This window comes from Rhinolophus ferrumequinum, chromosome 11 (genome assembly GCF_004115265.2).
Source record: "Rhinolophus ferrumequinum isolate MPI-CBG mRhiFer1 chromosome 11, mRhiFer1_v1.p, whole genome shotgun sequence".
NCBI lineage: Eukaryota > Metazoa > Chordata > Mammalia > Chiroptera > Rhinolophidae > Rhinolophus > Rhinolophus ferrumequinum.
Genome location: NC_046294.1, coordinates 63,928,345 through 63,955,713, shown reverse-complemented (window position 1 = coordinate 63,955,713; position 27,369 = coordinate 63,928,345). Strand labels below are relative to the sequence as shown.

The 27,369-nt window shown below is 38.9% G+C and overlaps 1 protein-coding gene across 3 annotated transcripts in view; it reads right to left on the bottom strand.

The window, feature by feature from the left end:
• The window catches only part of FAT3 (FAT atypical cadherin 3), a 507,587-nt gene that overhangs the window by 341,535 nt on the left and 138,683 nt on the right, over positions 1-27,369 (bottom strand). For all 3 annotated transcript variants that reach the window (XM_033120991.1, XM_033120992.1, XM_033120993.1), the window contains exon 2: positions 12,819-13,133. In XM_033120991.1, coding sequence (XP_032976882.1) covers positions 12,819-13,133 — 315 coding nt within the window. The remainder of the gene's footprint in view (positions 1-12,818; positions 13,134-27,369) is intronic.

Sequence of the window (27,369 nt, the reverse complement as noted above, 5' to 3'; positions counted from 1 at the left end):
AAAACAACCGATATATATTATAATCATTTATTATTGCCAGAAAAAAGTCCCATAAAAAACCTTAATATTATTAACTTAATTGTTTCATTTTAAAGCTGTCTGTCAGTAGCAATCAATGACACTTGATGGTGAAATACTTCTGGTGAAATACCCATGAGATCTTAAAAGGTCGAGTCCTTGTTTTACCATCCTTAGAGTCTCTATGCCTAGAACAGTAACTGATATACAGTACGTACCCATAAAATGATGGGTGTAGACATATTTCTATAATTTTAGTATTTAAGTATTTTTAGTACTCAATTTGGTATATATCTGAGCTTTTCAATGCATTTCATCAGACTGGTTCTTCATCAATTTTCAAGAAAGGATTTTTTATAAGCAAACTGCAAGGCAAGAATTTTGAATGCGTTTGATAACTACACTATAATAGTTAATATTTAAAAAGCTAAGCTAAGCGTGTTATAAAGTACATCTGCCCTTTTATCCTTGCAACAACTCATTCAGTACCCCCATTTTACAGATGGGGAATCTGAGCCATAAGAAGTCAAAAACTTGTTCATTGCCATATGGCTGGTATGTGAATGAGAGAGCACTCCAATCCAAAAGCAATCCATGCCTCCCATGCTGGCTGAGTTTCACAGGGCGAAATTCCTAGAAGACAGGTGGTTATCATCCACATCTTGGTCAGCACCTTAACGATAAGCAGACTTTGTCTAAAATAGGATAACTTACTTTTAACAGAATTTTTGGCAAATTTGTTTATGGAACACTACAGATAAAATTTAAAACAGTAAATATCCATCTAAGAACTATTAATAAAGAGAGACAGGGCTTAATCCAAGCACATGTTGGAGACCACAAATATTTTAGGTTATGACCAATAGAATTTCACACATGAAAGACAAAAAGTGATGGTCAACATTCAAACTAATGTAGATGAAAACTCCCAGCAATAATGTGACTTATAAGACTTATAAAGACAAATACCTTCCACGGATCTCTCCCCCAAACACCAAATCTAAAAGCTTCGTCTAGTCTTTAGCCTTTGTGCAGCAACCAACATTAAAGAACATTTCTTGTTTCTTGAGCCTCATTCCTGCTTTGGTTTCCACAGTAATAGCCTGTTACAGTCCTTTCACTTATATAAAGAGAAACCCATTTCAAATCTTGGCAAATTTACATGTTATTACTACGGGTATATTAGAAAATCTAAGGCAAACAGCACATCTGAATTTCACTAACATCTGGACCAGCCATTGGAAGGAATTTAGGATCAAGCTTATCAGAGCATATCTGTCTCTCTCAGCTGCTTCACGCATACAACCACTGTCTTAGTCTGTTACAACAAAAGATTGTGTACTTGGTGGTTTATAAATAACACACATTTCTATCCCACAGTTCTGCAGAATGGAAGTCCAGGGTCAAGATGCTGGCAGAGTCAGCACCTGGTGAAGGCCCACTTCCTGGCTGATAGATTATGGGAATGTCTTCTAGCTTATGTCCTCACATAGTGGAAGGGGTGAGGGAGCTCTCTGGGGTCTCTTTTATAAGGGGAGTCATCTTATTCATGAGGGCTCTGCCCTCATGACATTACTTCCCAAAGTCCCCACCTTTAAAAACCATCACATTTGTGATTAGGTTTCAACATAGGAATTTTGGGGGGGACACAAACATTCACCTAGAGTTCCCAGGTTTACAACTTCTCAGTTCCGCCATAGCCAGAAATGATCTCTAAGTCCCACTAACAAATTCCAAGAAGAAAGACTCTCAGTCCCAGTGTCCATCCCATCTAGTTGCTGGGGCAAGGAGGGAAGGATTGGGGGTACTAGGAGAAAAGGGATGGTGCTGTGGGCTGGGCAGATACCTCCAACGTTATTTACCACAAGGTATCCATCCTCTCTGTGAGATTTCAAGGCCTGGTTGTCCTTTGCACTATACCCTACCAACTGTCCTCACCTCTACTGTTCACCTATGCTCAGTGTCACTGAGTCCTGGGTAACTATTGCTACACAGCCTCTGCCATCAGTGTCTTTCTTTCCTTCCCTTTAATGCCACTGTCATTTATAGACTCAAAGACTATGAGAGGAGGAAATGGTCCCAAAGCCTTTAATGGCAAATAAATACACCTTCTCATACCAAGTCCCCATCACGGTTAGGCTGTACAGGATGCCAAGCGTGGACATAACATGAAAGGCTCAATACACACGTTAATGATCCTAGAACTTTGGAACTCAGAGAAATCTTTCAGAATTCCCAGTTATTAGTGATGCCTACCACGGGGCCAGGAAAACAGAGTGGCAGCACGCATCAGGTACTGATGGTTTTAATTCTGGTTCAAATTCAGTGATGTATAGGTGAGGATTCCGAAGTCTACAGAAATGATGTCAACTTGTCCATGAGACGAGTAGTTATGTTAGGAACTGGACTGAAATCTGGATAACCCAATTGCTACGACCAGTGCTCTTTCCAAGGCATTCTTACTATTTTATTCTTGGGAAGTAGCTATATCTAAAATAGGGAGAGAGGTTTCTAAGAGCCTGAGAGAGGGCTATCTAGCTCTATAACAGTCCACTTTTCAGCCACAACTTAATTTAGATCACCTGTAGGAAAGTCAACATGGCATACGGACACAATCTTACAAGATGAGACTTACTGAAATTATAGGTAAAGTGTTATACTTATTTGCAGTTTGAAAACAGCAACTGCCTAAGGACTTAAATCATATCATGTGGATGCTAAATTAGCTAAAGCAAATTCTGTACTTGTGAAGACAATATCATTTTCCATGCTAAGTACTTTTTAAAAGTGTTTTACATATATTAACTCATTTAATCTTGGTGGCAAGCCAATTCCTAAGTTACTACAATTTTCCCCATTTCCACAGAGGATGACACCGACTCTCAGAGAGGTTAAGTAATGTGCCCGACATCACACAGTTAAGAAGTCACAGAACTCAGATGCACCTGCAAAGACATCTGATCCTAGTGTCCAAGCTCTTGAACACTACTCCATGGGGCGTCTCTTCTTCCCAGTGTTATGCTGAAGTCTAACTATGACTGTGCATGGCGGAGTCCTAAACAAACATTTGTCATTTTGCTATAAAGTAATGAGAATGCTATACACAAATCACTGCATGTTGTTTTCCTAATTTTATCGTTAGAGTCCCATATGCTTTCCTAAAATAATCTACCTCGATGTGAATAAAATTTACAGATTTTTAAGCCACTGATACATTTTTATACGAATGTCAAAGAAACAAAGTCATTTGTGGCTTATGACAGACCAGAGCAGAAAGGAGTAATAATACCAATACTGGACTTCAGTTTCTCAAAGTCACGGTGAAACTATACTTCATCCTATAGTAACTTTCCAGGTAGAAACTTCCAGTGCTTGGAAAGAAAAGTAATTCCAGAGAATCTACTTTAAAAACCTGAGAAATGACAAAATAACAGACGCTGAGGAGATCTGAGTTATGAAGCACACCGTTGCCAGGCAACAATAGTAACTTCCACGTGGACTCGTGCCTTTAATATAAAAACACTCCCATGATCAGCCCTGTGCAACAGGAGAGGTCCGACCAGCCATGAGGATCCTTCAGAAGTCCCGAAATAATTATATTATTTCAATGCCACAGAAGTTTCTCTTCAAAACCCTATCGCTTTTAGAACTACCCAAATAATTAAACTCAACTAGGTCAAAAGTACTACAAAACAAAACAAAAAGACTACTCAAAGGCAGGTGTGACTAGTGTAAAAACTGCTGAAATTCTTAACATTTAGTTTAGTATAAAGAACCCTGTACTAGCAGTCAGGGGTTTTTGGTTCTACCAAGTAGCTTCACTCCCTTAGGAGAGCTCCGCCTGCCTACCTGTACCCTGAAAGTGCACCTTCTTTGAGTTTCCTAGGACTGCCATAACGAAGTACCACCAACTGGGTGGCCTAAAATGATGTAAATGGATTCTCATTTAGTTCTGAAGGCCCAGAATCGGTGTCAGCAGAGCCATGCTCCCTCTGAAGACCCTAGAGGGAGAACCTTTCCTTGTCCTTTCCTAGCTTCTAGTGATTGCTGGTAATCCTTAGCATGCCTTGGATTGTGGCAGAATGATTCCAATCTCTGTCTCCATCTTCACATGGCGATTTCCCTCTGTGTCTCTGTTTCTGCGTTCAAATTTCCCTTTTCTAACAAGGACATCAGTCACTGAATTAGGGTACACCCGAATCCAAAATGACCTCTCCTTTAAACTTGATTACATCTGCAAAGACCCACCCTATTTCCAAATATGGTCATATTCAGGGATACAGGGGGATTGGGAATTCAAACATGTCTTTTTGGGGGACATGACTGAACCCATAATACACCTGCAAAACAAAGAGTGTGCATACAATCATCTGAAAGATTTCCCTGAGTTCCAAAGTTCTAGGATCATTAACATGTGTACTGAGTTTGCTCACACTTTTCAAATGTGATAGCACTTGTCTTTAGCATTATGGACCGTTAATCAGACCAACCCTAGCTCAGTGCTGACTAACTGGGTGACCTTGAGCCAGTCATGTAGGTGCCCAAAGCCCTAGTTTCTTTCCAGGATTTTGGTGAGAGCTAAACATGCTAATACATGAAAACACCAGCATGGCTCAGGGCACAGAGCACAACTGTGCTCTGGGTTATGGTTCCTCTTCCCACCGTCCCATCATACCTGGGGAAGAGGGAGCATACACCCAGGGCACATCCAGGAGTCTCCCTAACAGGGCCTGGGAGAGTGAAGAGAGGCGGGCAGTGGTTTCAATTAAAATTCACTGTTTCTCTCAGAACAGAAGAAAGTAATAAGCTAATGCAGTAAATTATTGCTGTGCAATTAATGGTCAGATAGAAAAAATAAAAAAAATAAAAAGGAAATTTATAACCTTAATCAATCAATCTTTCTCTTTCTACACATGCACGCACGCATGCACGCACCTCCATCTTCTGCTTTATTTACATGACTCTATCACCTCCCAAATGATTCTCAGTAATTTCCAGGAGCAGCTATTCCGGCAGCTGAGCGCCAGGCAGTCTCGATATCTAGGAAGACTGTCCCTCTTCTCCACCGCCCCAGGTGGGTCAGCCGGACACAGGAGCCGCATGGAAGTCAGGAACACCAGGAGCCATGCAAAATGACCAGCACCCTGACCCTTTAGGAGGCACCTCTCAGCCACCTCCCAGCCAGGCAGCCATATCACTTCTCTTCTCTCCAGCTTGTGCCTGCTCAGTCCTCTCTCCCTTTTGCCAAAGTTCCCTATCCCTGCCTGTAATTCGGTTTTATAAAATCAGCCCCTGAAAATCCTTTTGCCAAGAAACAGTCGTATGAACTCAAAGATCTGAATCTCATAAATGGGATAAAACACTTGATGTTGCCTAAGCAACAGCGGGATTCATTGAAACTTGACTTAATTTTGGGGAAAAGGTTTCCTTCCTATTACTGACGGTGGTACCAGTTCCCACTTAGTTAAGTCTTTACAGTCCTATGATGTATCATCCAAAGACGGTGATCAGGGACACTGGTCTAAGTCCCAGGGATCTACCAGTTCCTGGGGCTTGTAATTGAGAATTGTATACTTTTAAGGGATGCCGAAGGGCTCAGAGAGCGTTAATCTAGATATTAATACCTGGCTGCACAATCCCCAATCAAGGTAAACAGGATTTTTTTTTTTTCTTTTTCATCACTTTTATTTCAGGGAAGAAACAATCCACATATTTATCTGTCAGAAGGCTGACTGACATTAAGCTGCAACAGGATTGGGAGCTGCTTAAGCATTTCAAGGGAATAAACCCTGGAACCTTCAAAATAATCTCTTCATGCTGTCTTCTGAGAACACTATTCAAGACTGACTCTGATGAGAATTTTGTTACCAGCCAAATCCTCTCCAAATACTAAGAGTTGAAAAAATGATAACTTCATCCACATTCATTCTGTTTGAAGTTTTGTTATTGTTCTGTTCTTTTTTTTTTCATAATAGATTTTATTTCAAGTATTCATAGGGACTTCAAGATACAAAGAACCTGAAATCAGAGGGAAATGAGAGGAGGGAGGCTTTGGATTTCTTCTCCTTTTCATTCTGCCATTTTATTATAAATGATATATATGTATGCATATATCTAGATATAGGTATATGCATACACACGTTGTTTTTAAGTTAACAATACCATCACATCTCCATAACCAGTAATTCATTCTATACAGGGAGCTTTGTTTAGGGCCCTATGCAATAAAGTCCTACAAAATATTTCACATTAGTTCCATGATACTCAATGGGGGGCAATTTCACTCCCAGGGGACATTCAACAATGTCTGGAGATAGTTTGGCTGTCACAACTAGGGGGAAGGATGCTACTGGCATCGAAAAGAGGCCAGAAGTGCTGCTGAATATCTTATAATGCATAGGACAGCCCCCCACAACAAAGACTCTCCCAATATAAAAGGTTAACAATATTGAGATGGATAAACTTTGAAATTGGTACTTGCCTTCACAACCAGCACTGAAACAAAAATCAAGCCACAGGAAGACAGAGCCAGAATCCACACCAGGGGAGGGCATGCTTTCCCTTCCGGTGGCCAACCTGACCAATCCTTCTACACCCTCGGAACACCTCCGCCCCCCACCCCCCACCTCACCCCAGCCACAGCTGAGAGTTGATCAAATGGGGAAACACAGCCTCCCCAGTGACATAATGACAGTGCAGAAAAGTTCCCTTTGTCCTTGTTCATTTGGAGCACATGCATTGGGATGCAAAGGTCACCGGTGAATTTAAATAACCCCCCTGTGATAAATCTGCATGAGCCCGATTTGTTCTAGGGGACTTGTTGGATTAAATGAACACAATTTAATGTTCTATAGGACAAGGCCTCCTTTCATGGCTGAAAGAAGGAGCGAGGATGATTTACAGTTTCATACATACTCATTCGCTACATTATCCCCTTTGCGCCCGTACTTATGAATATCAACTCATCATCCAGCAGCCATTTCTTCCCATTCAGGAGAATTTAGCTTTCCATTAGGAAGGAATAAGGAATAAGAGACGGTAACATGAGATTTCTATCATGTTCACTGGGTAAAAAAAAAACACCAATATTTGTACCCTTGTAACTTCACCTTGCCTGTTTTCTTTTTAATCTCTGAGTTTATACAGGAAGTAAGGTATCCTTCTGTTTTCTAAGGTGGTTTGCTAAGAAGATTATGATCAAACAAGGCTGTGCAGAAACCTAAGGCTTAGCTTACTTAAGATACCAAATTATTTTGAGCACCGCTGTTTTATGAGTGATCTTTTTTTTATAATGATATAGTAATATATCAAATGTTTGTTTATTCATTAAAGTATCTGTAAATTTCACTTGGTAACAAATTCTGCTTAATTCTATATATTTGGAAATAATACAAGTGCATCCAAATATTACATAACCCGGATTGTTTTATTAATTGCAAGACTTAGGAATCTCATGTTTTGCTCATGGACAATTAAAGAGACAGGATTTTCATTTTTCTCCCCTTCATAAAACAGGAAAAATAAGCAAGGATATGAGAGTGGATTGGGGGTCAGGGACTGAAGCGACACTTTGAAATCATAGTCAGATCCCAAAACTCCAGCACTATAAGGCAAGAGTGGATGGATGAATTGAGAAGTCGGCTACCTTGTCTTGGCCGCAGGGGCATCTCTCAGCACCCTGTGACCTCCCTCCTTTGTTTCTCTTGGATGCTGAAGTCCAGAGCCTTCCTAACCAGGCTCTCAGGGGAGCAACACCAGCCTCATCTGGGACCTTGTTAGAAATGCAAAGCATTGGGCTCTACCCCAGCTCTCTGTAGTCTAACAAGCTTGCTCCGGGATTATTATCACGCTCAAGTATGGTCTAGATTCCTCTTTGTGTTACCTCTTCTGTTGACACTTACCCACTATGTCTTATACCGTATACCAAAAGGCAAGGTATATGGTATATGATATTGCTTAGAGTTGATTTAAAAAGTAAAGGTATACAATACTTGAATAAGCTCCTCTCATGTTTTAATAGGGGAAAGTGTCAAAACCCAAAGGAATCAATGGTAGTATTTGAGGTGTCCTGCAGCAGACACAATGTAGAAGAGGATCTCCTCCTCTCAGCTCTCCTAGTGGGGAGGGCAACTGGTCTGTCTACACATAAAGTACACTTTGGTCACGTTTATCCCAAGATGTTCACAGAAAGTAAAAGACAGCTGAGCTTCACCTCCACTCAAATACAGGCGAAATACTGGTCACTCTGCCAGTGACCAGGGCCTGAGCCAAAGGGAGACATGGCACCTGCAGAAAGGAATTTAGAAAGCCCATATCCTGCTTAACCAACCATCAGAAGATCTGGAGAAAGCAAGGATTGCTTTCACAGACATAGGCTCTCAACAGAGCACATGCTAATCCTGGATTTATATTTTAACAGAGGCAAAAGAAAGAATGAAGGGATCTCTCTTATGTATGTTTTTCCCTGTAAAAGTAGGCCTCTCAGAAGGAAGATGTAAAAATACACATTTTAACGTATTATAATATTACATAAAGGAAGAGATCATCAAACCAAAAAACAAAAGAGATGCGCATATTTGCTACCTCTAATTTCTTCCAATACTCCAGACATGAATGAGTCTTTTACAATTCCTTTCCTAAAGATATAATGCCTCTCAAACTAGCCGCAGTAGCAACGGATGGGTTTCAAGGTCAGTTAACTTGTTTATATTCTCTGGGTAGTCTCTGGCTTTTCTCTCTGCAGGGCCTACTTCAAGTCTGAGAAGTCCTTATCCCAACCCCTCTTACACCAGCTGGCAATGGCCACCCCGCTCTGACACATTACCCCGTTCACAGCTTACATGCCAGAGTCTGAGCATTTATTTTTGTATAAAAACAGCCTTACACTCTTGCTCAAGCACATCACATGTGTGATTCCTATATTTTCCCTAAGTGCAGAAACGGTCTCATACGTACTTCTGTTATATCACGCATCCCGCCAACATCTGGGATCTAGAACAGGAGTGATACACAGTAGTGCACCATACACTTTACAAGACTGAATGGAAGGCTCCAGTGCTACCTATCAACTAGTACAAGAAGACATTGCTCTCTTTCAAGTACACCGTCCTCAAAAGACAGTGTTGTTGTATGCCTGCGGCTTACACAAGCTTCATTCCAGTGGAGAATACAAGACGCTTACCACCACCACCACCACCAAGCATTCATCGAGTGCTCTACCAAATGCTGGCATTGTGCTAAGTGGATTCCTTACTATAGACGTGGCTAAAATAAACAATCCAAAACCCTAGAGGAATTTCCTACACCTGTTCCTGGATGACTAGCCAGTGGCCATGGAAGGAAGCATTTAAGTCCTGGTTTACCCAAAGAAGCAAGTGAACACCACCTGTTGGGTATCTGCTGTTCAGAACACACGGGCAGGCCTCTAGTATCTGACTAGCGAAGACGCATATGCAAGGAAGCTGTATTTGATTGGATTCAACTGCTCAGCCTGGAATTAATCTTAAGGGCTCTCTGTACAGGCCAGAAAGGACCTCGCAGCATGACAGCTTTTGTTTTTCTTTTTAAGCCACAGGAATTACTGAAGAAGGTCCACCGACTACTGATTCTATGTGATTTGAAGTCTGTTAGAATAAAACAGCAGTTTTTTGGGTAGAGAACAGAGTGTTCAATGGAGAAATCTCTCTCCTTTCCTGCGTCCAGGACATCTGTTACCTGAAGCAATCTGTGGACCCTAAGTATTGATATTATCTGACTTCACATTAATCATTTTAATCTTTATTTATTATGTAGCACATTGCCAAAACAACACACAAAAAACCTCCATAAATTTCAGCTCTACCACAGAGGAAGAAATGAAAGGTCAGTTTAATAGAGTCCACATCCAATTTTTAGTTGAAAAAATCGAAGCACAAATCTTTCCTAACTATACCGGGTAGGTACATCCCCAGCTTCATTACTGAAAGATGTTCCATCAACATAACTATTTCAGGCAAATGACTTTAGAGACAGGAAGAGATCCCCAAAATTAAAGTATCTCTTTAAAGAGTTAGTTGAGCTGGCTGAAGTTTGCTCCATAGACATCATGACAGTTAGAGCAACAAGCTAAACAAGAATTACACCAAGCTTGTGGTTCTGTGAATCTCAAAAGAAACAGACATAGTAGTAACATGATTGTTATAGTGTTTTGTAGTTTACCAACAGATTTCAAACACATCCTGGCATTCAGTCCTTTATGAGCAACCCCTGTGAAGTTAAGTAAAGTCATTGTCATTTCCCAGATAAGAATCTGAGGCCCCAGGAGATAACATGACTTGCCCGTAATCAGAGTTAAAGCAGCCAGGATGGGCTATCAACCTGCATGGCAGAGCTGCAGTGTGCCAGGCACTACGCAAAGCATTTCACATAAGGACTCCCATATTCCTTGCAATAACCCTTTCTCGCTGAAAACTGACATTCACAAAGTTTCAATAACTTGCCCAAGTTCACAAAGCTGGTGAGGCCAGGACTGTCTGATGTAGTCTGTGTTTTCCTGTTTCCCAGGTAAGAAGTGCAGAGCAAGGATTTGAAACCCAGGACATATAGTCTCAAATGTTCCCTCCTTCATGGAGCTCTCCTTCCCCATCACTCTTGGCAATCTCAGATTGAGTGAAACTCCTCTACTATAATCAATTACTGCACTGCTTCACTGTATCATAAATATTTGTTAATTGTTTTAATAGCATGTACCCCTGAGTCCCTGAAAAACTTGGACCACGTTTTAATTTTATAACTATTTATTAGATCTTGTTTGGAAACCGGTAGGCACAATAGATGCTTGGTGAGTGAATAAATGGATAAACCAAGTCCAGTGTTGTCTTATCATGTGTCTGAGAATTACCAAGTATGCTATATTTATTTTAGGCAATTTAAAAAGTTAACCTAAAATGTTATTCCTGGCACAAATGCTTTTTAAAAATCTATGACAAGAACAGAGAAATTATAAATATGATTAAGGCTCTTATTAGGCAAGATAGGCCAAGTTATAACGCAATACTTTCTGAACATTCATGTGTAAACTTTCAAAAGCTGTATAAAAGATAGCTTTAGATACACGAGTCTACATGCTCTCTGCACATAATGGGTATTCTGTGCTCTTCTCATCCAACCCAAATTCTTCCCTGTGACGTTTATTCTTTCTTTATGTTCAGTGGTAAGTGGAGGAGAACAGTTGAAAACTGCCCTTCTGCAATGTCTTTAAACTTACAGGATACTGGGCTCACTGTTAATGATTCATGTGGCAATGGAATCAAGAGGGAAGATGTAAAATCTGACTGGGGGTGTGTCAGACTCCACAGGGGCTGTGAAATGTAAAGATGTTGGTGCCCCCATCTTCTTACTGTGACTTTTTTTTGGTCACTGTTCTCTCTTGACTTTCTGAAGTATCTGAATTCATTTCCCTGTCACCATATGATATGGAGCTCTTTGTTATAGTAAGAAAGAATCAGGAGGGACTTCCCAGCACAGCCCAGGGGTGTTCAGGTGCATGAGCACTTCTGTCTCCTTCCCGGGGCTCTGAAAGGTTGGGCTGAGCTCCAAATCTCTGAGACTTCTCATTTAAGTTCAAGCAGGTCTCATTTATACATTGATAGCTGATGACCACTCTTTGTCTTACAATGAAATGCAAATTAAATCCCCATTCAACACTGTCAGAATGCTTACCTCGGCTTAACAAAATGACTGACCCACTCATAATTAGAGAAAATCAATAGTTTTAAAAAACCTTGGCATTCTCTTCAAATTATGTTAATGGGAACCAGACATTTATAAAATGCTTGGGGTCAGCTGCATGTTTCTACTTTAACAAACATAAGCAGAAGAAATACCTATCAACTCGAGCAGTAGTTTTTTCAGAAACCTGAGAGTGTCTACACCAACAAATATCAACCTACACTAACATTTTACCAGTATCAACTCGCTTGCCCAGGATGAGTTAGCTATAGCACCATTTTTACATTCTTCTAAATTTCAATTAATTAAAATTGTACCATCATAACTCTCACTGACTGTTTTACTCCCTTGTTAAGATCAAATAGAGGCAAATCACAAGAAAACAAAGACCTGAGATATACTCTACAAAGCATTTTCCTCCTGTATGTACTCGTCTCAGAATGCATTCAACCAAATTCCACATCTACCCTTTCTGATCCTATTCAACAAATTAAGTGTTCATTACAATGTCTAGGAATTTTTTAAGCAAAAAAAACCCCCCAGAAAATTAAAGATTGAGACAACGGAAGTTCTTCTAAACATTGACATTTCATTGATGGGTAGACAGGAATCATAACAAATCTGGGGCTTAAACTTAAGGCTCTAAGGCGATCATTTACAGAAAGCTGGACTAAGACCACGGAAGGAAGAAGTTCCCAGAAAGAGGGGTGTCACAAACCCAGCTTACCCACAGAACCCAGCAGAGGCCAGGGTACTCTTTCCCAGGAAAGAGGAAGGCAGCAGTTGGCCTTCTGAGTACCCTGGGGACCACTTTTTCTTTTTATGAGGAAAGCAAATCTACGGCTTTCTGTGAAAGCCTCTGGTGTTTATTAGATCACTTCACCTTGGTATCAGCTGAAATTAAAATATACCAACCCGACAAGTAGAACGCTCTCCTTTTCAGAAACGATCCCGAGAAAAGGAGGATACTGTTCTCCACACAATAAAACAAATAAGGGGATAAATAAAATAATAGGAACAGCAAGTGTCAGGCTGACGGATATAAAAGTTGGACTACCAGTTTCTAAAAAGTTCTAGGAGCAATCCCTTACCTGTTTTGACATCGATGGCAAAAAAGTTCTGAGGATTCCCACTTGTAATCCTGTATGTCAGTTTTTCACTGGAACTAGAGTCAGGATCCTCAGCCTGGATCTGAATGACAGACACCTCCTTTGGAGAGTTTTCCATGACAACAGGATAATAAATAGGTTCCGAGGTCAGCGGGGCATTGTCGTTCACGTCTTCAATTTCAATGTAGACCTCGATAGTGGAATACAGTGGAACAACACCCCGATCTGTGGCATACACTGTCAGCCAGTATGACCCCATTGTCTCTCGATCAAGAATGTCTGCGGTAGAGATGACTCCTAAGAGAAAACAGAGAGAGCATGACTGCTACTGCAAAACTGGAAGACACTAAGTAAATCATCCCAAATCACGAGAGCTGTGCTAAGTAATCTTGGCCTAGGAAAAAGAAAGAAAGAAGAAAGCCACAATATGAGATTACATTAAGATGTTTCTCCTTACATAAGAAAATGATTTTCTGCAAAACCACATTAAGTGGTTCTTCTACCACTTGGAAAGTATAATAACATTCACAAATATTTTATTTGAATTTTCACAGTCAGACATATCTCAACACTCGCATACACAACACAGAAGAGGCAACAAGAAGCAAATAAGAACAGGTGGAGCATGGTCTAAACACTTCCCATGCTGCATGGGATAGTCGAGCAGTATCAGGTCAATATCTCTATTTGACCTGATATTGAATTGATTTCCTTCGCAACAAAATACTCTCCCAGGGTAAATTATTTTATGTGTTCATTCATAAAAATGTAAAAGGCCTTTCAGATGTTCTTTTGCCTATTAGGATGAAAAGTATTTTGCATGCTGAGACGTAAGCCTTCTTTATACTGTTTCCCTGAAAATCCAATGTCACAGTTATTCCAAACAATCAGAAAAGAAGCCGTACCAATAAACCTTCTGAATGGACTCTAACCCCCTCAAGAACTCTACAGAGGGTACTGAGCAAACTCTGAGCCACTCTGAAAGATACTCTTGGATAATCATTTTAAATTAGGAGCAGAAAAATGCCCAATCTGTTCCCTCCCACCTTTCTCATTTCATGGTTGAAACAAGTGCAAACGAGGAAATCAGATGTCTGCCAGAAAAGCCAGAGAAAATACAACGCTCTTCAATGTTTCCAGCCCTCACCCAAATCATTAGTCTACAGAAACTTCCTACAGGAACAGGACCATAAGCTTTTCCACTGCAATGGGGAAACTCGGGGGCTCAGCTTACAAAAACTCTAAAAGTAGTCAGGATACTCATGGAAGGCATGGAATTCATGTTATACCCTAAAAGACATCCATGGAAAAAGTCAAGAAACACTTCTCCAATTCTGGCCTGAATCCTCTATCTTCTATATTTCTGTTGGACTGTATTAGGCACACAATTTGGCCTCCAGACTCTGCATCAGCAAACTGCCAAGTACAGCAACGGAGAGGGTGGAAGGTCCAGAAACAGTTAGGCTGAAATACTTAGTTGCATAAAACTCAGAATGGCTAAACCATTCAAAGGAGATAACCCAAATGATACTGAAGTTTCCGTTCCACAGGGATCCACCAAAGAACCCTACACTGTGTTATGCCATGCAACAAAAGGTAATCTTAAATATTCTCAATGGAAATATATAAAACGTGATGGGTTCCTGTAGATTCATGGGTGATACCTGGAAGTCAGAACGAAAATGCTACTATGACATTAGAAGAGTATATACCAGGTAGCAGATAAAAGAGAAAAACCGGAAAATTAAAAAACTAGAAATGATTGTAAACATGAGGCTATATGTCCATTAACTGAGTGTCAGAATGTCAACAGGACATTAAGGTCCAGAGAAGGCTCTGAGAGACCTGGCCAGGTGTGAAAACATCTATGAGGACAGGGCACAGTCCTGTCACAAAACCACGGCCAGTTTGGTGGAATACTCGCAGCTGTCACAGCCCCATGCGACCGTGCAGACATCGGTTGCGCTTGCCACCCAGGGAAATTGGAGCTGGTCGAATCAGATGGCCAAGTGCCTGGAATGAAGACAAAGAGTAGGCAGGAAGGATTTGGGACGTGGGACATAGGTTGCAAAAAATGTTCTAAAAGTGTTGGGAAGCACCTCTTAAATGACCCCGGTGAATTCAATTCATAAGCCTCTCCTGGACCCTGTGCTGGACACTGGAGGAGCAGAGATAAATAAGAGAGGATCTCTGTCTTCACAGGACTCACAATCGTGCTGAGAAGACAGCTCTAGAACGAGGAGATCTGCACTTAGGGGAAAACTGCACAGCCAACAGCCAGGAGGATCAGTCTCATCTGGTGGAGACTGACACTGGAAAGGGAAACAATCTGGAGACAGAAGCGGGTGGGAGGCAAGTGAAATGGCATTTACTGAGCATCTATGATGTGCTATGAGACTTCTCCATCATGCAAATTTTATAATTCTCTTTTACAGATGAGGGCCTCAGGTCTCAAATGTGAGTAGGTAACTTGCCCAAAGTCCCATGGCTGACTGTAAAAGAACCCAGGTCTGTGTGCCTCGAATGCTCTATTTTCAAATCCAGACTCCATTACTTACCACCTGTTTGACCCTGGACAAGGTGTTTAAATCAAGCAAGCCTAGGTTTACTACCCATATCGCAGTGTTGTGGTGATAACGTAATTAAATGTAAGCCAAGAGTTTGCCAATATGCTTACAACATAGGAGATGCTGAGTATAAGTTAAATCGATGTGAATCCAAAGCAATATCAAAAGCCTTGTAAATAGTGACCACACCCCAAAGCAAAGGACAATCTTGAGAGAAGTTTGGGATAGACTATCGTGTTAGATTCTTTTTCTTTTCTGGTCATGTGGCATTCGTGCACAGTCTTTGTGACTTACCCATGACATACCCTTTCATGAAAATACCTGGCCTGATGTGGGAACAGCAAATTAAGGCCACTAACAAAATAATGCATCTCAATAAGCAACAAAGTCAAAGATGCTGGGTCAGCTCTGCTTGTACTTCGCCTGGCACCCACCACACACGAATTCACTTACATGCACACAGACTTGCAGTCACAGAACTGCTTTGTGATGGCTGAAGTCACTTAATTCTCTTTTCGTGCACCTGTCAGACTGGAAAACGATCTATCAGAGACTTTGGACATTAAATGATTTTGAGAAATCCAGAGATGAAAGGCATCCACTAATGCAAATTAAAATACATGGGTGGAATTTCACTCTATTTTTTAAATGAAGGATCAGACATGTCCACTAGAAATTAGAATCTCTCTCATTAAGATAAGCTATGTTTATTGGTGTATTTACTCAAAAACTGGAAGTGTGAACGAGTACTGTGGAACAGAGTGCTCAGGCATCAATCTCATGATCCAACATTTGAGGACAAAATGAAAATAAAGACTCTGAAATGTGTTAACAGTAATTAGAAGATTCATCTAAGGCTCCGTATTAACCATATCTACAACCAGTATCCAGTGACAGCATTTACTTACTTACTTCTATGCTCTCACAGCTAATTATCTACATGGTCACAACTGAAAATGTAAATCCATTATGATCTTTTCTATCAAGCAAAAACTCTCTTTTGAGGTTGCTCAAGGATCACTAAAGTCATGTCATGAGCCCTTAGCTTTGTTACAAACACCATGCGCTATTACTTTTTTAAGCTGAGCTATAAATGACATACAATAAACTATGCATATTTAAAGTAAATAATTTGGGATGTTTTGATACACATGAATCCATTATTACAATCAAGATAACAAACATAACCATTATGCGTAAAAGTATCCTCCTTGCCATTTTTAATCCCAATTATAAATGTTCCCAATTCTCCCTACTGCCAGGCTCCGATTAGCTTTTGGTTACTAAGGATTCATTTGCATTTTCTAGAATTTTATAGAAATAGAGTCATACAGATATACTCTTTTTGTCTGGCTTCTTTCACTCTGAATAATTATTTTGAGATTAATCCATGTTCTATATATAGCAATACATCATTCCATTTTATTTGTAAGTACTATAGCATTGTATGGGTATAACACAATTTTTTTAAAACAGTTGAATTGTTCAGGGATATTTAGGTTGTTTTCAGTTTTTAGATGTTACAAATAAAACTGCAAAAACATTCATATACAAGTTTTGTATGGAAGTACTGTTAATACTCTTAAATAATTGTAAAAGTAGCATGGCTATGTTATATGGCAGGTCTATGTCTGCACCATTTTATTAATACAGTCCCACGAACAGTAAACGTGGAGCATTCCAGTTGGTCCATATCCTCACTTGTGACATACTTGGCATGGTCACTTGCCTTAATTTTAGACATCGTAATGGGTATAAACAGTGGCATCTCGTAGTTTTAATTTGTATCTTCAGATCATGTTGAGCGTCTTTAAAGGTGCTTATTTCCATCTGCATATCTTGTTTGGTTCAGTATTTAAATTGTTTATCCATTTTTTTAAATTGAGTGGTTTTCTTATTATTAAAATTTGAATTCTTTATATGCGAATAAAATTTCTTTATCAGATAAGTGATTTGCAAATATTTTCCTCCAGTCTGTGGTTTATCTTTCCATCCTCTTCATAATATCTTTTGAAGAACAGAAATTTTAATTTTGATGATATCCAACTTATGAATTTTTCGTTTGTAGATCATGCTTTTGGTATCTAAGAAATCTTTGCCTAATCTAAGATCACAAAGATATTCTCCCGCATTTTCTTCTAGAATTTAATAATCATAGGTTTTATGTTTATATCCATGGTCAATTTTTAGTTAATGTTTGTATATGGTGCCATGTATGGATCTAAGCTCATTTTTTTTATATGTAAATATTCATTGTTCCATCCCATTTGTTGAAAAGGTTATCTTTTTTCTCTACTGAATTCCCTCTGTATTTTTGTCAAAAATCAGTTATCATATAAGTAAGTATGAGTCTATTTCTGAACTCTCCATTCTGTTCCATTAATCTATCTGTCTGTCTTTACTCTGATATCACACTGTGTTAATGTAGCTTCAAAACAAGTCTTGAAATCGGGAAGTTAAGTCTTGTTGGTTTGTTCTTTTTTTCAAAGTTGTTTGGGTTATTCCAGAACCTTTGTGTTTCCATATAAACTGTAGAATTAGTTTTAAAATCCATATAAATTTATAAAAACCTACTGTGATTTTGACTAGGATTGCATTGACTCTACAGATGATTTTGGACAGAATTGACATCTTAACAACTTTGAGACTATTGATTCTTAAATCTCTCCCTTTATTTATGTCTTCTTTTATTTCTCTAAACAATGCTTTACAGTTCTACTATACAGATCTTGCACATCTTTTGTCAAATTTATCCCTAAGTGCTTCATATTTTTCATGCTATGCAATGACATTATTATTTTAACTTCAATGTTTGTTGTGAGTATATAAATAATTGATTTTTGTATGTTGATCTTATATCCTGTAACATTTTTAAACTCACTTATTAGTTGTGACAGAGTTTTTACAAATTCCACAGCATTTTCTACACAGATGATATTATCTCCAAATCAGAATAGTTTTATAACCACTATCATCACTACCATCATCTCCACACCCAACTCTATTCAATCATTGTGTGCTGGTACCATGTATGGTAAGTGCAATAAATGCATTCTTCATTGTATTTTCTAAACTCCTCATTCATTCAGCAAATGTTTATTGGTGCCAAGCACTCATGAGGTAGTTACTATTTTTATCCCTATGCTACAGATAAGAAAACAGAGATTTAGGTTAAGTAACTTGCCACTGATGACTCAGCCAGTAAATAAAAGATCTAATTCTCAAATCCTACTCTGTCAAACTTGAGACCAGTTGTTAACCAAAACACTATATTGTCTTCTTAATCCCTATGGATATCAAACTTTCATAGTATTTTGTGTCTAAAGAATTTTTTTTCTCCTCTGATAGAGAAATGTATTTAACTGGGCAAACAAGATTGAATTAATGTTATATATGTGTTCTTCATTATTGACTGTAGAAATCATCAAAATGTATTTCTTGGTATGCCTTTGTAGACTATAAAAAAAAATACTAATTCTCTGCAAAGAGAGTCTGTTTTGATTTATACAAATATGTAGAATATAATGTGACATATTCTTGGTCCTTTATCCAACACAGTCCTGGAGTGTTGATCTCCAGGAGTCTCCTTCCATCTGCCTGTTACAGAAAGCAGGTTCTATAAGGAGAGTCTCTGTCTGGTTGCTTAAAACAGTGCCTGGCATGTAGCTGACAATAGATAAATATGTGTTCATGAATGAGATAACATCTGACACTGAATCAGCAATACCTTAGTTTGCATCACTGATGAGATGTCAGCCTCACTCAAATCAGACCTCAAACGGACTTGAAAGATCACTAGATATATCCGACCCTCTAACGAAAGCATCCCTCCCACAATATCCTTGACTAAGCACCCACACTCTGCTCTGAGTCTGATAACAAGGCTCTCAGTATTTACCAGGGAGTTTCAGCTAATGTGAAGTTCTTCACACTGAGGCAGATTTTGGTCTTTCTAATTTCGATGGCTATTTCTACCTGCACCCCCCCACCACCACCTCATATCCAAGAATAAAAAGAACAAGCCTGCAAACCACCCTTCACCTGTAACAGCTCTTCAAATATCAGAAAATGACCCTCTCTTTCCAGGGCTTTTCTTCTCCAGTCTAAGAATTTCATCCTCATGTGCCATGTAGGCTTCTAGTCTTTTCTTCCTCCTCATCTCTGTCTCTGAATCAACAGAACAGAGTATGGCCTCTGTCCATTCACAGAAGTGTGTGGAGTGGAGGGGTAGACATGGGTGAGTAATGTATCTTATTAAAAAAATAAACCATTCACAGTGAGCTTCTAGCATATTCAGCAGAGAAACCCAAGTGGAATATCCCAGATGTGGACTACTCCTATCCTTCACATTTTCAGCTATCACAGACATGCTCAAAGCAGATTCAATTGAGATGTTCAAATTTCATGCTGATATATATGAAAATGTCATTTAAAAAATTCTTCAGAGATACAGTTGAGAGTTTTTTAAACTCTTTATTTTTGAGATAGGCTTATGTTCATAAAATTTTTCTTTTCCTCTTTCATCTTTATTTGCTGTATAATAAAAGTAGTAACAGAGCAGAATTTTTTAGGCATCTTATAATTTAAGCATATACACAAACAGATACACAACCAGTATACATGTATGTATGTATATATGCATGTACTCGTATGCATGTATGAGAACTGTGCACAGCTTGAACTGAAATCAGTTGATCTCAGCATGAAGCACATGTTACTACAATTATTCTTGTTTATTCACACATGTTAGAAAAAACTATGTACAGTGTTCTCAGCAAATAAGCTCTAAATATTGGAGACGAAAGGGAAAAATGTATGGAGCTGTTCAGAATCAGATGACTATTTTGCTGGGTTACTCACCGTATCTACTTTCCACCCATATTCCCATATGCCACATCCCAAGTCTCAAATGACATCTTGTTCCAAAAGAATGACACCGAACACCCACAGCAGCTCTAAAACAACTTGTCAACAAATACTTCAAGGAATGCTTTGGGAGTCATATACTTATGACATGATGAAAATCATTGTGCATAGGTAAGTATTATAGATTCTGAGGCAGTTAAAAAAAAAACACACAAAATGCCAACTTTAAAAAATATCGTGATGTCATTTTCTTTGTAGATGCCCTTTACAGAGTCTGTTTACTTGTACATATACTGGGAGTGCCAAAAATATGTATACAAGTGGACACTTTGGTCAACGTTGCTCAAGCACTAGTTCACCGTAATCAGAAGTGTCTGGATGCTGATGGTAACCACTTTGAGCACCTCTTGCAATTTCCGAAGTCAAACGTGACTCTATTCATCTTTTGTTATTGGTATATATTGAATATTACAATTTTGATACAGTTTTCCTTCCTTAAAATGTGTATACATTGTTTTGGCACCCTCTGTATATTTAAATCTTATTACTATTCAGTCAAAATATTAACTCCTGACTCTCAGTGTATTTAAAATTTTAACCTTTTATTTTGATATCAATATAAATTCTCAGGAAGGTGAAAAGAAATGTACAGAGAGTTCCCATGCACCTTTCACCCAGCTTCCCAAATGTTAACATCTAACTGTGTTTTTTTTGTTGTTTTTTGAGGGTACAGCTCACAGTGGCCCACGCGGGGATTGAACTGGCAACCTTTTTGTTAGTAGCACCACATTCTAACCAAATGAGCTAACCAGCCACCCCTAAGTGTGTTTTTCAATTGCTTATATCTTCAAGAATCAAACTCTTACTAGATTTATTTCTGGGAGCACTTGGAATTCCTTTATGGGTTCTGTAACCACTTTAACCCTTGTTTGCCTTCAGCAGAATCACACAGATACTATCTTTCTTTCCCTATTCATCCCTGGACTTTTATAAGGCTCTTAAAGTCTTAACAGGGATCACTGTTCTGAGAAGAATGGTGATAATAAAAGAAGAATGGGGATTTTATCCTCACAGGCCCAAACAGAGTCACTACACGCATTCCTGTGGTCGATACATAACCACTGCCAGTCGAAAATACATGACACCACTCTAATGAGCTAAAATGGGATGTGCCATGATGAGCAGAGCAAGTGTGGGTGAATAGAACCTTAACCTCAAAGACTAAAATGCTTCAAATACATTTTGGTGTATACATATTGTATACACATAACTTTTATGTACTTTATATATTATATATTTGATATATATTTAAATATATAAATTAACGTACTTTTTAAATTGGCAATTTTAAGTGAATCGCCCCACTAATCAAGTGAGAAAGTCAAACTTGGAATCTGGAGCAGTGAATAGGAGTCACAGACTCTTTTCATTACAGGAGTTGCCCGCTGCTCTATCCACATGTGTCCATTATCATGAAAAAGAAGGCAATTCCATGCCCATGAGCTCCTCACAGTGGGTTGGTATCAGCTCTTTGGTAACAGGAAATTCAATAGTTTCATTACCTGCCTCCATTTCTAAAGTTGCTATAATGTATTATTCTCAATCCATTTTTATATCTTCTCAGAAGACTCTCAGATGTTGGACTGGTTTAAGACCAGGCGAATTGGTGGGCTGAATCTTCATTAAATATTCATCATTCCTTTGCTTTTGTGCAAATGAGTCTGCACATGCTGCTCCTTCAGTTCCTCCTTCCCCAAACAGCCTTCTCTGTTCCTCATTTCAAGGTTTCAGATTCAGAGAGGGTCCCTCCCTCAGCCAGGCTGAGGGGGGGCTTACCCTTCTGCCTTTATTTTAGCATTTTATGTTCCTCACTCAACCATTCTACTAGGAGCTTCCTATGGATAGAGACCATTCTGTCTTGTTTTTGTCCATCTTGCGATGGAGGTTAGAAATTTGGAGCACTATAAATGTTGAATACATAAATGAATGATAACATGATAACATTTGGTAAATTCAAGCAAGTGGGGACTTCTGGCTCTTTACAGGCAAGCACCCTGACAAATAGTTACATTAGGAAAAAAAGAAAACTGAAGTAGATATTTTGCCATCCTGTGATCACTAGGCAAAGTGAAATGAGGATGGATTAAGCTTGTCATCTATTTTAGACTTCTCTAATGTATATGCAGAGTTGGTGGTTAACTGGCTCTGAAATCCAACTCCCCATTTGTGAATTATTTTATTTGATAAGACAATTTTCTTAAAAATCATGTCCAGTTTTGAGCTGTCCCTTTGCTACCTAGCATGCAGATGGTGTCATGGTAACATCCTCAAGTCTTGAAGCCAAGTTGCAGCTAAATGTAGACATCGGTTTTGTTTGTTTGTTGGTTTGTTTTTTATCATGCACTGAAATACTGCACTCCTCACAGGTACACACCCCAAGTAGTCAGAATCAACATCCAGGCTCCCAGATAAAGCACCAGCAGGGTGCTTTCTCTCTGTGTGCTCTTATCCACTGATTCACATCCACCCTGTGACACTTTTGTTCTACTCTGTTCCCTCCTCTTCATGCTTACTTCTATTGATTAGGTATCTTTCATCTTTGCAGAAGGAGAAGAAAAACCCACAACACAGTGGTGGGGAACGATTATGTACTGAAATACAAGCCACCTTCATTCCTTATTATTTCACAGTGCTCAAAGCTGGAGAGCTGCACATAAGATTAAAACAAAGAGCTACAGGCTGAATTCAAGCCTTTATTTAGAGTTAATGAAAATGGACAGCTCTCCTTGTCTGTTTTGGGATCTAGTAATTCTAAAACCTAGCTGCACACTCTAAAACCTCCCTGGTTGTTAAGTTCTATAGGCTCAGTAAACAACCACTTGGTGTTTGATTTTTTTTTTTTAAGACAAACTTTTCAGGACCAGTTTTTAATGGACTCAAAATGTCTACCTGTTCTCTCTGTATAGTAATTCTAGTCTGTGTAGCTGGCACCAGGCACCAACAACATGAAAACAGGAAGCAGAGTACCAGGTTGTGAGAAACACATCCAGGTTGCACTCAGTTTTTTTGTTTTTGTTTTGTTTTTTCTTTCCGGTAACCCAGACTATTCCCAGTCTTAAATCCTTTCTGTAATCTGAGCTAATTTGCATAGTCACCATTTACAGTACAATGATATGGATCCACACTGCCAAAAAGAAAGTTGAAATCTAAAGCAATGGAAAAAAAACGCTTTCAGACAACATAGGAAATAAAGTGTAGAAGTGGTTAAGTGTCTGAAAACATGGAGGTTATTACATGAAGGGCACTAATTAGCTAGGTTTTATTTCTTTAGAGGCAGAAATGAGCACAAACTTCTGCACACAAGAATTTTGGTCAGATATCTAGAAATAGATTCTGATAGCAACAGTATACAAAGGAATAACTATTTGAGGGAAGTTGAAATTTTCTGTATTCCTATGCTTCCGTGATAGATGAGATAGACAGATGGATGGATGGATGGATGGATGGATGGATGGATGGATGGATGGATAGATAGATAGATAGATAGATAGATAGATAGATGAGAGAGAGAGAGAAGGGGGAGGTGAAAGGGGAGGGAGGGAGGGAGGCAGAAAATTTTGGAGCAATCAAGCTGGTCACTAGGTTAGTTTTTGTTTTTTTAAAAACAAATAAGACTTCACTGTAGAAGAAAATAATATGCAATATAAATACGTCAAAGGGAAAACCTTCATTATCTCATGATCCAGAGATGATAACTGTCACTATCCTTGGTGTATTGCTTTGTTGTGTATTATTTTCACTCCAAAGCAGCATATTTTTCTGTAACTAGACACTCCCTTACACAGCATACTGAACATCTTTCCTTGTCAGTAACTGCACTTCTATATAATTCACTTCCAATGACTGTGTAGGAATGCCCATTTGCCCACCAGCACACTAACACAATCAAATGTAAGCTTTCTACGTGCAAGAATTTTCTGTTACATCATTGTTGTATACCCTAGGAGTGGTTAGTATCACTAGGTGCTCAGTAAACATTTGTTGAAATACTCATATAATGTTTATCATTTATTTCATGGCACCCCTCTTACTAGGTCATTTGTTAGGCCGTGTTTTATTTTTCCCTATTATAACTCATTATTAGATAAACAACCTTGTAGCCATACCTTTTTCCAATTATTCTTTAGGATAAACCCCAAAAGTAGAAATGATGAGTCAAAGTACATGTGTATTTTTAAAAGCATTCGATTCATCTGCCTTCCAGACAGGTTGCACTACTTATACTCCCACCAGCAGTTTGTGGTCACATTTTTTACTAAATCTTTATGAGATCTGTATTAGGGTTGGGGAAAAAAATAAATAGAAAACAACACTACAATTTACCATCTATAAAGGTAACAGCTTGATCTCATAAATAAAAATCTTTCAACTGCTCCTCATTGTGTTTTCACCATTTGACTCATTGATAAACAGCCAAGTTTTTTTGGTGAGACAAAACATTGTTGACAAAGACATGGCGTTGAAAACTTTGTTGAAAAGGAAGACTTTACATGAGGCACAACTTTCATCAAAGTGAAATTTGTCCACAAAACCAAATTCTTCAACCTTGAAAAGTGCTATAGGATTTTTAAATGAAATATCAGAACATAACCTTTAGCTCTCAAGTAAGAACATTTTCAAATGGATATGCTGTCCAGTATTAGTCATACTGTAATCCAATATTTATACTTATTTACTACCAACTCTAACTCAGCACAAAGAGCATCTGGGGTCTCAAAATAGGCCAGCTAGTCAGACTCTTCATTTGGACCGGGAATTTGAGTTTTGCTTAGAAAACGCTTTTCACTTTGAAGAAGTCAGCCTTGAAGAAGGATTCTCTAAACTGCGATGGCTGGGGCAAATATTTTGGAGTGTGGACGCACACTCACAGGTTCACCAAAGTGTGCACATTTACTGCGTAAAAAATGCCACATCGTACAAAGTCTACTCCTTAAGTGGGGCTGACCTACTTGAACGTCTCTCCTTTTATGCCGAAACTTTGTGGAAATACTGCTTTTTGGAGAATTTTTTTCTCCAAGTCTAAGGGAAACCTTTTCCTTTTTTCTGATTTCTTCCATATCAAAATAGGAAAACTATAAGTAAAGCCGTATCCACCCAGATACAAATCTCATGCTTACCACTGCATTTGGAGCAACAGCCTTCAGTAATTTCCTAAGAAAATATGGAAAGCACACAGCTCACTTTTTCTTTTCTCAAGTGAATGCACTCTGACTTTCACAGCTGATTTGGTGTTTGACAAGGAAATATTTTTAGTGAGTTTGCAGATAACTACTCATCTGATACCAAAATAGCTGAATTTACTCCCTTGGCAAAAACACATTCTAGGTGACAGAAATGAAATACAGACCAAACAAAAGAAAATGGATTGGGGTCTGAATTTAGTATTGTTGTTTTTTCCTACATGCGACCTAAAAACTTATAACTATGTTTATTATGACGAGTTTATAAAAGCTTACCATGGGAAAAACACCCAACAGAACTGTTTTCTTTCATCCTTTCAGGTTAAATCTCATTAATTTGCTTTTCCCTTTGATCAGCGTGCCCCAAATCACACAGACTATGCCAAACTTAGGCAATTAAGTTAGGTTGATTCGGTTATAGAGACTCTACATAAGCATTAAAGCACGTGAACGAAATCCTTGCCTTACCTTTCTTCACAATAGAAACAATAAACTCTTTTCTTTCCTATTTATAACCAATAAGCAGCAACAATAGTGCAAAGAAACCAGGGCCCAAGAGGAGAAAAGTGTATGGTTTTCTCTAATTGAGTTTCTCCTGTTCTCATCTTCTATAGATTTCTTGGATTGTTTTCCAATTTTCATTCGCATTTCATCCTATTAAATGGTTCTAACCTCTGACACAGAGCATTGCCCTGTATTCATCTTCTGTTCGTAATTGAGATGAAATGTGCCCACTTGCTCTGTTGAGAGTACCAGAGCCACTGACAAGACACAGATAAACACTAACTCACTCTGTTAGACCAGGCTTCGACAAGAAAACAAAAGAAGAACCTTCATCAAGGTCCAGTCATTAAAATCAGTGTGCATAAGCACAAGGCTTGCATTTTTGGTAAATATGTAGCTGTTGAATTGCAGTGAGAAGGAAAAAGAAGAGGGGAAAATGCAGCTATATGACTAGTTTGCTGTGACCGTGCTGCTTTTATGCAGCAGACAGGATAGTTCTTTCAAAACTGGTATTCCAACGTGCTTAGCAATTCTAAGCTGTGTAAATAGCAATACGAGTAAATGTTAGTTTAGAACAAATTGAGATTTGTGAACAAATTGCTATGCAGTTTCCTGACGATGGATATGAAAAATATGTTGATTTTTCTCTCCTTTGTAAGAACATCTATTTAGACACTACCCATAACGTGAAGCAAGTAATATGCATAGAATCAGAAACAACTATTTTAGGAACTAAAAAAAAAAAAAAAAAGCAATAATAATGTGATACCTGGATCACTGTGAAAATTCAAGATAACATGAAAAATGTTCTGACCTTCGATTAACAGACTTAAAAAACCTTGCGGGCATGGCTGACGTGAAGGGATCTGATGATAGTTGTATGTAATTACTGATGAATAGCTGATCTCCAAAGCAAAGATGGTTAACTGAAATAAAAATGTACAAGATTGGTATTTGAGAGGTATCACTCAACATACATGGCTCTAGGTTAAACTTAGGATCGTCCTTGGTCAGACAACTGGGACAAGCTAGGACCAAAGAGAAAAGAGAGACAGTATTCGAAGAGGAGGGCGTCTTGGTTCCCGTGCCCATCACCATATCCTTCCTCCCTTCCTCCTTTCATGTATCTAGATTCCAGAGTCCAACAGAAGTAAAATGCTAGGTACCTCTGGAAGGTTGCAACAGAAAGGAAAAGCCTGGGAAATGCAGTGTTAAAAGAAGCTGCAGGAGTAGCCCCAGAGTTCGGGAGACCGTGGTGGACTGTAGGTTGGGTGCATGGGGAATTTTTGGTTTGGAGGTCAGTTCTGACCAGCTGCCTGCTCAAAGTCACAGGCATGCTCTATGGCCACAGACGTA